Source organism: Carcharhinus amblyrhynchos, chromosome 4 (assembly GCF_965287045.1).
Source record: "Carcharhinus amblyrhynchos chromosome 4, sCarAmb.v2.hapA, whole genome shotgun sequence".
Classification (NCBI taxonomy): domain Eukaryota; kingdom Metazoa; phylum Chordata; class Chondrichthyes; order Carcharhiniformes; family Carcharhinidae; genus Carcharhinus; species Carcharhinus amblyrhynchos.
This window is the reverse complement of record NC_137327.1, coordinates 102,592,105-102,605,515: the sequence shown is the minus strand read 5'-3', so window position 1 is coordinate 102,605,515 and position 13,411 is coordinate 102,592,105. Positions and strand designations below refer to the sequence as shown.

Below are 13,411 nucleotides of genomic sequence, written 5' to 3'. Positions count from 1 at the left end.
ACACGGTTCTGTAAAGGTAAAATTTGATAGCAGCATTGATACTCTAAACGCTTGGCTTTTGATTCAATTTTATTGTATTTTTATGCTAGCGTCATTTTCTGTTAATAAAATATCAAGACATTATTATATCTTCTTTCACTTGTGATTTGTATCAGCCATTAGAGAAAATTAAATGAGTCAGAGTACTCAATTATAGTATATGGGGAACTGCTTAAACTGGCATTGACTTTTTTACTAAAAGCTATCTAAGGCTACCTGCAAGAGTATTTTGAGAGGAGGTAGATTACAGTAACTAGTCTTTCAAAAAACCCCTTTGCCAATTTAAAAATGTTGCCGGCCTTCCCAAACAGAAATAGTTTTGTCCAAAACCACTTACCAACCATCCTGTATGCCTACGTACACATGCACGTGTATAGTATGATCATGCAGTTTTATTAATTGTTCCAAGCTGACAATTTTGTTTACCTTGCCTTTAATTTTTACCTCTTCACAGTGTAAAGTCTAACTAACAGAACCTAACATTTCTAATAAACCCCCTGTGGGACTTCAACACTGATAATCTATCCACCATCAGCACAGCTGCCCAGCTTGTAATTTACAAATGTGTACATCTTGCACCAAGTGACAGTGAGACAATCTTGTCCCCATTCTTCCTTCCCTTGACTTTTCTTAATTTCTAGACTGTCAACCAATACTTGCTACAAACCCACTGGCTCCCACAGCTACTTTGATTACACTGCCACCCACCCCACTTCTTCTAAGAATTCTATTCCATTCTCCAAGTTTCTTATTTGTTCTGATGATGTCAGCATTCATACTGATACTTCTGCTATGATTCCTATAGAGTTTGATAGCTGCTGGAAAGATATTCAGATTTCCACAAGATGACTGGAAGGATTATACCACGAGATTTCAAGTTTTGAGATTTTTATTGAAATGAGCAAACTGAAGCAAATTTGTTTAAACGCTATTTAGTAGTCAACTTAAACTACAGAAAAGATCCCTCATTTAACTCTTAAACCAACAGAAAATTCCCCCTCCGTGATTAGACTTGCTCTGTCCCTTAGCTGGACACCTCCCGGAACCGGTCCAAAGCTATTTGCAGTTCCTGCTGGCCTGCATCGTTTTTCCTGTTCCAGCAGATAACTTCTCAGCCCAAAACTGACTTTCAGAGTGTAGGATGAAATAGCAATTCTTTCCAGCCTGTGTCGGTCTCGCGCCTGCTTTCTCTCAGTCTGTGCCTGAATGGGCTGTTTGAGATTCAAGGATTTCTGAAGAAAATGTAAACAGGTAGCTGTGCTAATTAGCTATTGTTGGGACCCCAAGTTCCATCTTGTAATTAAATGCACAGTGTAAAGTCTAACTAACAGAACCTAACATTTCTAATAAACCCCCTGTGAGACTTCAACACTGATAATCTATCCACCATCAGCACAGGTGCCCAGATTGTTGTTTACAAATGTGTACATCTTGCACCAAGTGACAGTAAGACGATCTTGTCCCCATGCCCTTAACCAACCTACCCAAGCTTCTTGTCAGGCAGAATTTGTAACAGGTCACATGATGACTCCTTTATCCATTTTATCCTACAATAAAAAGACAGTACTAAAATACAATTTTGCAAAGTTCACTTTTGTAGCATTTTTTACGTATCTTCCTCTTCTGTCGACACAGTTTATCCTGGAGTTGTAAATAAAATAGAGGTTAAGCAGTAGCAAGAGTACTATGTACGCTTCTGGTTATTGCATTATAGGAGGGATGTGATTGCACTAGAGCCAGTACCAAGGAGACTTATAAGGATGTTGCCCAGAATGGAGAAATTCAGCTACAGGAGGGATTGAATAGGCAGGAGTTGTTTGGATCTGAGGAGGCTGTGGGGTCATTGAATTGAATTGTGCATAAAATGTGAGGATTTAGATAAATTGGATAGGAAGGACATATTTCCCTTGGAAAGATTCGTAACTAACTAGGCATTGATTTAACTCAATTAGCAGAAAGATTAAAGAGAAGTTGAGAATTTTTCTTCCATTTAAAAGGTGGTGGGCGTGTGGAACTCTGCCTGAAAGGATGGTAGAGTTACACCCCTCAGACATTCAAAACAAACTTGAATATGCCCTTGAAGTGCCATAGCCAACAAAGCAATAGATTAAAGATGAAAAGTTGAGTAGGCTGGGTAGATTGGTCTTAGATTGGTTCTTTGCACCCCCGCCCGCCCAAACTTCCATCCAGCCAGTGTCCAAACGAACCGATCAGCCTCCACCATTTTTGCCACCTGAGGCTTGATGCTTCTCCCCTTTCAGCTTTGAAAGGACACTTGAACACTCTGATTCACCCCACCGTCATCACTAACATCCCTTCACCTTCCCACAATACCTTGTGTAAGTGCAGCATATTAAACTCTCCTCCCTCCTTTCCCAATTTCCAGGACCCCAATTCTTCCTTCCAATGAAAAATTGATAAACTTGCTACTTTCAATTTACTGTACTGCATTTGCTACTCAATGCAGGGTCTACCTCAATTAGGAGGTCAAATGCAGATCAGGTTAATTCTTCTTGTTAAATGAATGGAGATGTTCCATAGTGTCAACTGCGCTGCTTAATGGAAGCTTGAAGAACGTACCTCAACTTGGGCGACCTCTGGCCCCATTTTATCGTAAGAAGTCTCACAACACCAAGTTAAAGTCCAACAGGTTTATATTCAGTCTAGTGCTAGCATCTCCACCCCATTTTATTGGCAGCTTCTGACACTGCTTCTGCTGTTGTCATTTACAACTGCTCTGCATCCATTATTTTTCTTTTGCCATCGCCTTTTGCCTTGTCCCATCATTTTTTAAATCCCTCTTGCCTGTCCTCCGATGCAAGATCCATTCTTTTGTCCTTTCCTCACCAGCCAGGCCTCCAACACCACCCCCCCCCCCACCTACTTCTGCATAAAACTTGTGTGTAACATTTTCCATTTCTGATGAAAGATCTTCAATTCGAACTACGTGACCTTCTTCACAGATGCATTTAAAGAATTTTCTGCTCGTGTTTCAGGTTTCCAGCACCACGTTTGACTCTTGGTTTGTTACTTATTGTCAGTTAGCACCCTAGTCTTCATGTAGTTTCTATTAATAACAGAGATCCTGCTGTGGTTTGGCTATTAATGTTCAATTTCTGAATACTCAATTAGAAATAACATTCATCACCTACACTAATATTATCAAAACTTGAAATTGTGTTTGCTACGTGCAGAAGCTTTTCACTGTTTAATAATGGTGTTGTATTTCATTTTCCATATTAACATGAAGTGATGGTGTTACAGTGGAAGACAATATTGATGAAAGCAAAAGGTTTATTGAGCTTTTAAACTCTAAACATCTAAATTAATATCGATTAACTTTACACTTGTTGATGAAAGACTCAAGACAAACTGCTCTTTTACACTGATTTTCTGAAAAGATTACAGAAAATTATTACTGTGATGTGATGAAATCCATTAACTGTACAATTCACTATGCTGTAACTGTAATCCACCATCTTGTAAACATCTGCAGGAGTCGCAGCCATCCTAGTTTTTTTTAAAGCTATCAGCATAATTCACATCCATAGATTTATTATTGCACTGAGTTTCGTTTGTTAAAAGTAACTCTAAATTGACCACTTTTAACTCTATGGCTGTTGATGTTGCAAGGATAGCATTTATTGTCCATCTCTAATTGTCCTTCAGAAAGTGGTGGTGAGTTGCCCCCCTTGCAGTCTTTCCAGTGAAGTACTCAAAAGTGCTGCGAAGTAGGAAGTTCAAGGGGAGCTACTGGTGCTTCCATATTCTTTTGTCTTTTCAGGTGTAGAAATGGCAAGTTTGGGAGATGCTGTCGAATAAACTTTGGCAAGTCTCTGAAACGCACCTTGCAGATGATATACACTGCAGCCACAGTACACTGGTAGTGGAGGGATTGAATGTTTAAGGTGATGGATTGGGTTGATGTGTCAAGCTTTTGATTGCAGCTGAAGCTGCACTTAATGAGGAAGTAGAGCATATTCCATTACAGTCCTGAGTTGTGCCATGTAAACGGTGAAAAGGTTTTGGGAGTCAGAAGAAGAGTCGCTAGCAATGGAATGTCTAGTCTCTGACCTGCACTTGCTCCTCCTGTGTTTAATGGCTAGTTCTGTTAAGCTTCTAGTCAATGGTCATTTCCCCAAGATGTTGATGATGAGGGGTGATGGGGTTTTACATTGGTAATGTTATTGGTGGATGGTTATTACCTGAGATCTATGTGGTGTCAGCATTACTTACAATGATGTAAATGTGTGATGCCTTATAAATATTGTAGCATAGTTACATTCACAATGCATTTTGATTTTTGTAGTTTGAGATGTACCCGTTATTTATTGTCAAGAAACCCGTGTTACTGATGATTTAAACTTACATGTAAGAGTCTGACTTGACTGATAAGCAAGTGAATGAATTTCAATTCTACCAAATATCATGTTGAATTGGGGCGCAAAGTGTTTTGCAAAAAAAAACATATAGCACTAAAGAAGTTTGTTTTGTATTGCAGACCAGTGAGGTTAGTCTGTTATGGTTGCTTGCAATCTATATTCTTAATTGTGGCCTCCTGGAGGCTTGCAGCCATTCAACCTACCTTGAAATATTAACAATTCTTTTATGGCTTAGTGCACTCTGTTAGGCAGTCCACTACACCATACAAGGTGCAATATATTTGCTGATGCAGAATTGTATCCTTTAAAAGCTCAGCTTTAATTGATTTTCCCTGCTTATTCAATAATCAGTTTGTAGTTTGGACTCCAAACTTTGCAGTTCTGAATATGCCGGTCTGCTTCAACATGCAGATTGGAAGCATTTGCAAGTATTCTGCCTGCAGAGATGTATATTTTTTAATATGCTAATGTACATTCTGCTGTAGCACTACATGTGAAGCCTAGGTAACTAAACAAAGGTATCTTATTTGCAGTACAGTTTTCTGGTATTATGTGGAATTATTTTACTGCTCTTTCGATCATTTTACCCCTCAGCCAGTACATCTTTCTCAATGGCATCTCATAGTTAATTCTGGTGATAATTAGACAACAAGGTTTCTATATTTTCAAAGCAGCTGTTAAATTAAACAGTCCAGCTGTTGGTGTATATTTTCAATTGGATACTTAAAAAGCTGTTGACCATGGCAAAAACAATCAGTGCATTTTTTTGCTGCACTGATAATAATGTTACCAAATACACAGTGCACTAGCATTGGAAAAAAAGGCTTTGCTTCAACCAGAAGTTTCTGTGATGCATCTTGCATCCAGGAGTCCTGCTATTGCAATTCGCAATTATTAGGAAGATGATTAACAGTTAAAGGAAACCCTTATTTTTTGAGAGCATTATCTAATAACTTACATCCATGGGTGAAATACAGACTCATGTCCCATAACAGGAGTATATGATACATAATGCTTTGGACTTAAAATTGCAGAGCATGGGTAAATAATTCAGTGTCCTGAGATAATTTAAAGAAAGAGGTGCTTTAAATTGTCATTGTGCTCTTTCGCCATTAGTAAATTAATATTTTTGGAAACATTTCAATGCCTGGCAGTTCTTTTCTAACTCAAAGCTGAAATGCAGTTTCTTATTGAACTGAAAGAAGAAAGTTGTAATATTATAACTTGTTTTCTCCAATTTTAAATGTCAGATGTACAGATAATGTTAAATCTTGGTGCTAAAGGATTTACGTGATACTCTTTGTTCACAGGATGTCTGCAGTCTTTGGTGGAATATACTGTTTGCGGCATTCAGTGCAATGCCTGGTGGTCGACAGAGGAACAGCGAGGTAAGGACAAAGGCAATGACCTGTCTTTCACATAGCATCTTGGGGAAAACTGTAAAAGGGCTCATGAAAAAGGAGCCTTCTTCTGAGATCATCTAAGGTATTAATCAAAGATCAGCCTTGATTAAAAGTTATTTGTGTAAAGGTCCACCAAACAGGGAAACTCGGTCTAGAATATAGAAACAAAATTAATTTTCCTGAGATATTACAACAGCTCCTGATCACCCAAGCTTGGAAGACAAATCATTTGAGCTGCCAGAGGCTAGTGATGAGTGATGTTAGTTTTTCCTTGTGGCCTTACCTACACTAATTGATTTTCATCTGAAGACAAAAAGGCTCTCTGTTGTTGCATTTTATAAATTGAGTTCACCAAAAGATTCACCAGATTAATCGCTGTTGATAATGCATGTCATTCCAAAAAGGAAAAGACTTTAATGAATTTTTAGAAAGTTCATTGCAGCAATCTAGGTCGCCCCTTCCCATTAACTAAACCCTTTTATCTACAGTGGTAAAATTCAGCAGCGTTATGCTGCTGTGTATCCCATTTGAGATAAATAATAACTGCCCTCAGGAACTTCATAAGGGAATGATTGAAGTAGACTGTGCAGGGTGGTAACATCAAATGAATTGTTCCATTTGTTCTCATAGTTTCACTTGATTCAGAAGTATTTCAGTATCACTGGCCCATAAGCTGCTAACTTGAGGAATGTTAAGGCACAGTGGCACGTGATTAGCTCTGCTGCCTCACAGCGCCAGGGACCTGGGTTCATCTCCAGCTTTGGTGTCACTATCTGTGTGCAGTCTGCACGTTCTTCCCGTGCTTGCATGGGTTTCTTCTTGGCGCTCTGGTTTTCCCCCACAGTCTGAAAGATGTGCTGGTTAGGTGCACTGGCTGTGCTAAATTCTTCCTTAGTGTACCCGAACAGGCTCCAGAGTCTGGTAACTAGGGGAATTTCACATTAATTTCATTTCAGTGTTAACGTAAACCTATGTGATACAAATAAATAACCATTAAAACTTTAATATTAAATCAAAATTGCACTACTTGGGTGACTTAACCAGTGGAATGCATTGAAATGTATCAAATGTTCTGATCTAAACTGTAAAAATAAAGTTTAAGCATTTAAAGTACCTGTACTGCTAAGTAATTATTACAAAAATAGAAAAGGAAAAGATGGATTTGAGGTTACGATCTTAATCACAATGAGGAGGTCAGTTAGCTCAGCTGGCTGGACAGCTGGTTCATGATGCAATGGTGTGATGCCAATCGAGTGGGTTCAATTCCCATATCACTGAGGTTATCCACAAAGGCCTTCTCTTCTCAACCCTGCCCCTTGCCCGAGGGGTGGTGATCCTCAGATTGAATCACCACGAGTCAGTTCTCGCTCTCCCTGTCAAACACCTATGGCCCTCTGTGACTAGGGCAACTTTCAATCACAATTGTAATGCAAATGCGCTATTATTCCATGTAATACATATTGGAACTGGTGTTTTCAAACATATAGACAAGCAATGACCAATTGGCCTATATAGCTTGTATCTCAAAGTTGTGATGCTTTATGCATCATGATACAGACACATTCACCATGTCACTTGGGAAAGATGAGAAGCCAGTCTGAAACTTTGTGTCAATTACAGCCCTGTTATGGACATTAGAATCTTCAGTTATTGAGGAATGTAGCAGAAGAAATAAGCATTTAAAATAATTTGGTTGGTTCACCTTATTTGAATTATATTATTGATAGAGTCATTGAAGTTTACAGCATGGAAACAGGCCCTTTGGCCCAACTTGTCCATGTCGCCCTTTTTTTTAAACTTCTAAACTAACTCTAATTGCCTGCATTTGACTCATATCCCTCTATCCCCTTCGTACCCATGTAACTATCTAAATGCTTTTCAAAAGATAAAATTGTACCCACTCTACTACTACCTCTGGCAGCTTGTTCCAGGCATTCACCACCCTGTGTGTGAAAAATTGCACCTCTGGACACTTTTGTACCTCTCCCCTCTCACCTTAAACCTATGCCCTCTAGTTTTAGACTCCCCTATTTTTGGGAAAAGATATTGACCATCTGTCTTGTCTATGCCCTCATTATTTTATTGGCCTCTATAAGGCCACCCCTCAGCCTCCTACGCTCCAGAGAAAAAAGTCCCAGTCTATTCAGCCTCTCTTCATAACTCAATCCTTCAAGTCCTGGTAGCATCCTAGTAAATCCTTTCTGCACTCTTTCTAGTTTAATAATATCCTTTCTATAATAGGGTGACCAGAATTGCACACAGTATTCTAAGTGTGGCCTTGCCAATGTCTTGTACAACTTTAACAAGATGTCCCAACTTGTATATTCAGTATTCTGACCGATGAAAGCAAGCATGCCGAATGCCTTCTTCACCACTCTGTCCACCTGTGACTCCACTTGCAAGGGGCTATGAACACGTACCCCTAGATCTTTGTTCTATAACTCTCCCCAACACCCTACCATTAACTGAGTAAGCCCTGCCCTGGTTCAATCTGTCAAAATGCATCACCTTGCATTTGTCTAAATTACATGCCATCTGCCATTCATCAGCTCAATTGATTAAGATCCCACTGCAATTGGAGATAACCTTCCTCACTGTCCACCGTGCCATCAATCTTGGTGTCATCTGCATACTTGCTAATCACGCCCATTATATTCTCATCCAAATCATTAAGACAAATGACAAATAACATTGGGCCCAGCACTGATCCCTGAGACACATCGCTGGCCACAGGCCTCCAGCTTGAAAAACAACTCTCTACAACTACCTTCTGGCTTCTGTCAAGAAGCCAATTTTGTATCCATTTAGATACCTCACCCTGGATCCCATGAAAATTAACTTTATGCAACAACCTGCCATGTGGTGCCTTGTCAAAGGCCTTCCTAAAGCCCATTGGGACAACATCAACTGCACTGCCCTCATCTACTTTCTTGGTTACCCCTTCAAAAAACTCAGTGAAATTTGTGAGACATGATTTTCCACTCACAAAGCCATGCTAGCTGTCCCTAATCAGTCCTTGCATCTCTAAATGCCTCTAGATCCTGTCTCTCAAAATACCTTCCAACAATTTACCCACCATAGATGTGAGACTCACTGGCCTGTAGTTCCCAGGCTTTTCCCTGCAGCCCTTTTTAAATAAAGGCACAACATTTGCCACACTCCAATTTTCAGGCACCTCACCCGTGACTAATGGTGATTCAAATATCTCGGTTCGGGGACCCGCAATTTCCTCCCTAGCCTCCCACAACGTCCTGGACTATACCTCATGAGGTCCCACGGATTTATCTACCTTGATCCACTTTAAGACTTCCATGAACACCACCTCTAATATGTATACTCCTCAAGACATCAATATTTATTTCCCCAAGTTCCCTAACATCCATGCTTTTCTCAACAGTAAATACTGATGAGAAATATTCATTTACGATCTCACCCACCTCTTGTGGATCTGCACATAAATGATCTTGTTGATCATTAAGAGGCCCTACTCTCTCTCATTACCCTTTTGCTCTTTATGTATTTGTAGAAGCTCTTTGGATTCTCCTTTGCCTTCTCTGCCAAAACAATTTTGTGTCCCCTTTTTGCCCTCCTGATTTCTCTCTTAACTCTACTCCTAAACCCCCATACTCTTCAAAAGATTCACTTGATCCCAACTGTCTATGTACGTCATGTGCCTCTTTCTTCTTCTTGACCAGGGCCTTAATATCCCGAGTCACCCAGGGTTCCCGACTTCTGCCAGCCCTGTCCTTCACTTTAAGTTTTCATGATTGATCATTCGGGTTTGAATACTTAGATAAGTCATTAGTAGTTTGTCAATGGCAATTTTCTACTCGCCTAACTTGCATCAGATTTATCCCTTTCCTTATTCCTTTTGTTCTTGTTTGCTGCTGTTTTATTTTGAACAAGACCATAATGTGTGATTAAAAATTACGATGACTAGTAAGGTGAATGGTTCGTGGAAGGGCAAACCATACACCCACTTAATATACTGGCAGCAGTTCTCCTGTGATAGGTAGTGATATAGAATGATTCCAAGACAGACGGAGCCCATTTGGCTTATCACATTAGTCTGGCCCTCTGCAAGACCAATTTGCATAATCCCAAACCCAATCTTTCCTCATAAATGTTTTCCCTTAAAGTTCTTATCTAATTCCCCTTTGAAATCCCTGATCCAGTCTGCCTCCACATCATTCCCAGGCATTGCAGATCATAATCCTCTTTGCTGTATTTTTAAAAAATTCTTAGTATTGCCTTTGGTTAATTTGTCAATCACTTGAAACCATGTCCTCATGGTCCTTCTGCCAATGAGAAGATCTCCTCCGTATCTTCTCTGTCTAGCCCCACATGATTTTGCATACTTCAATCAAACCTTCTGTTAAGGAGAACATCTCCAGCTTCTCCAAATATCCACATAAGCAAGGCTGTCATCCCTGGAATAATTTTTAACTACTCGCCAACTTCTCAAAGGTGTTTTGGAGTGAGCAGCAAATGTTGGCCTTGTCAGCGACAATCAAATCCCATGAAATAATATAAAAAATACTTCTGTCAATTTTTCTGCACCCTCTATAAGGCTGTCACGATCTCCCTAAAGTGACCATTTATGGTTGAATCAATATGTTATGAAAGGTGATCATAAATTCCTAGTTTTTGTACTGTGTCTCTTAATAAAGCCCAGAATCCTGTATGTCTTTTTTTAACCATATTCTCAACCTGCTCTGCCACCTTCAAAAATGTAAGTACACATCCACTAAAGTTTTTCTGTATCCTATTTTGTACCCTTTATTTTGCAACTGTGTTCTTCCTGCCAAAACGTAACACTTCACACTTCTTTACACCCAATTTGCAACTGCCACAAGTCTGCTAATTCCACCAAATGACCTCTTAAAGTCGATCATGATCATCCTATTAGTTCACAATACCTTGAAGTTTTGTCACCCAAATTTTTAAACATGTATTTTACAGCATATATCTATTTCTACATCTGTGAACAAATTGTTAGAGAAAGGTTCCAAGAGGGAAGTGTGATATTTACATAAGTGCACTTTATATAAAATATTTAATATTTTGTCACAAATACAAAAGCAAAATGCTGAATTGCTGGAAAGCTGAAATAAAAATGATACTAGAAGTACTCCACTGGTCAGGCAGCAATTGTGGAGGGAAACAAAACATTTTGTATTGAAGAGTTCTGATGTAGGGTCATCATCAATGTGAAATGTTATTTCACTGCACAGATGCTACCTGACCAGCTGAGTATTTGCAGCATTTTCTGTTTTATTTTCACTTGGCATGTTATAGTTGGATATTGTTTCCCTGGATCACGTTTTCCACCTGCACTTGTTCTGCCCATCACCAAAACAACTCTCTCTTCTTCCCCCCCCCGCAATCTTCATCCATGCTTTGATACCTTCAGGCTTGCCAATTCCAATGTTCTCTTGGTTGACCTGCCACTTTCCACCTTCCGTAATCTTAGCCTCATTCAAAACTCTGCTGCTTGCCTTCATTCATCCATTACCTCAATGTTGAATCGCCTACAATACTCCTGGTCCAACAACACCTCAAATTTAAAATCCTGTTTCTTGTGTTTAAGTTCCTCCATGCCCATTCCTGTGACAACTGATAGCTCTGTAACCATCAGATTTATGTGCTTCTCTGATTCTGACGTTTTCAAAATTCATGTCTGGGATGTGGACGTGCTAACAAGGCCAGCATTTAATGATTATCCCTAACTGACCATTAACACCTGTTGAACCATTCAGTCCATCTAGTGCAAACACTCCCACTGTCCTGTCAGGGAGATACTTCCAGGATTTTGACCTCATGGCAAGATATTTCCCTGTCAGGATGGTGCCTCACTAAGAGGTGATGTTCCCAGTCTCCCACTGTTCTTCAACCTCTGGACCTACGTGTTGCAGGTTTGGAAAGTGCTGTGTTTAAATCGTTACTGAATTGCTGTAATGCATCCTATAGATGGTACAAACAATGTGTCAGTAGTGGATGAAGTGACATTTGAGCAATTTACTTTCTCTTGCATGATGTCGAGTTTCTTGAACATTATTAGAATTGCGCTGATCCAGGCAAGTGGAGAATATACCACCACACCCCTGACTTGTATCTTGCAGATGGTGGAAAGCTGAATCACCAGCTACAGGCCCCTGTAACTTCTTTTCTCTGATTCATGGGGCACTGACATCTGTGCTGATTCCTGGAGGGGCAAAAAAAGGGAGGTGATAAAAAAATGAACTGATTGGCATGAATGAGCAGTAGCAGCTGAAAGGCAACGTAATGCAGAACAGTGTTGTCATGCTGGGTCTCCAAGTGAGACTGTTGAATATATAATGAGAAGCAAGGTCAAATATTCTGCTTTGCTGTCTCAAAACTTGCCATATTTAATCTTCTATGTCAGCTTTCTGATAATTATGTCAATTCTTATATTGGTGGACTGTATTCATTCTCCATTATGGCACTTTCTCCTGTGAAAAGAGTGAAATTGATTTGGTTTGTGTCCCATTAAAATGTCTTGAAAATGTGTGAAACATCTTCGAATCTTGTGTCTAATGATGCAGAGGGTAAGAGAGTTGCGAAGAAGAGCCTTATCTTGGCAGTCCTGGTGAGGTTGTGAGATTTCTTCCTGCACTGTCACTAGGTCCTGGGTAGAAGATACTTGCCTTGATCTGCTCAACCACTTTTATCCATTGTTATTGACAAATATGGAAGATCTCGTGACTTGGGAAATCAGTTTTCACTAACAAGCATTGAAAAATCCGTCTAAGTATTGACTGCTTCGCTGGCTTATTACCTCCACCTTCTTGTAGTTAATTTGCCAGTTGAGAAATCCACTGATGTCAATGCCTCAGTAGCTGGGATGCTTCAGTTAAACACATCTGTGTGCATTACTGTCGTTTAGGAGCAAAGGTTTAGTTTCAAGAAACAACTGTGGCTGGCTTATTGGTTTGCACCGGAATTTTGGGCTAGTAAATGAATTGGTGGGTCAATGGTTTTGGCACTAATCAGTCAACAGGAGCAAGACATCAGAGGAGGCAAAAAGCAGATTACTGCAGCTTCAACTTGCACTAGTCTCCTTTTATCTTGCTAGGAATTGCCAGGGATAATTAAGGATGTGCCATAAGTGACAGCTATAGTCAAATACAAGAATAATGTTGAAAATTAATTATTATGGTACAATAGGTAATGTTGCTAATTGTGGCACTGAGGTACATTCTTGATGCAATAGAGGGGAAGAGGAAATTGAACTCTGCTATGGTTAACCTAGGAGTAATTACAATCTTGCCAATTGCAAATTTAATGCTAGTTGTCTGTATTTACAGTGATATATTATCTCAGCTTCCCTTCCTGCAAATGGTTAGTCCTTACTGCACTGAGACCCACAAACTGCACAGGAAAAAATGATAACACTTGAAAAGGGGGGAAGTGGCTTTCATTGTTCACAATTGTGCCATTGTTCTAATTTTCATCAGGACGCACTTAAATCTAATCTGTTAGTCCCTTGACAAAATAAACTGGGTCAGGAACATGCAATGTGTAAAGAAGGCGAGAGAAAAAAAATTGGGTTTGGGCAGTTTTTGG

The 13,411-nt window shown here is 39.7% G+C and overlaps 1 protein-coding gene across 1 annotated transcript in view; it reads left to right on the top strand.

Moving 5' to 3' along the window:
- The window catches only part of chm (CHM Rab escort protein), a 128,776-nt gene that overhangs the window by 77,425 nt on the left and 37,940 nt on the right, over positions 1-13,411 (top strand). The window contains exon 9 of the mRNA XM_080187708.1: positions 5,732-5,809. Coding sequence (XP_080043834.1) covers positions 5,732-5,809 — 78 coding nt within the window. The remainder of the gene's footprint in view (positions 1-5,731; positions 5,810-13,411) is intronic.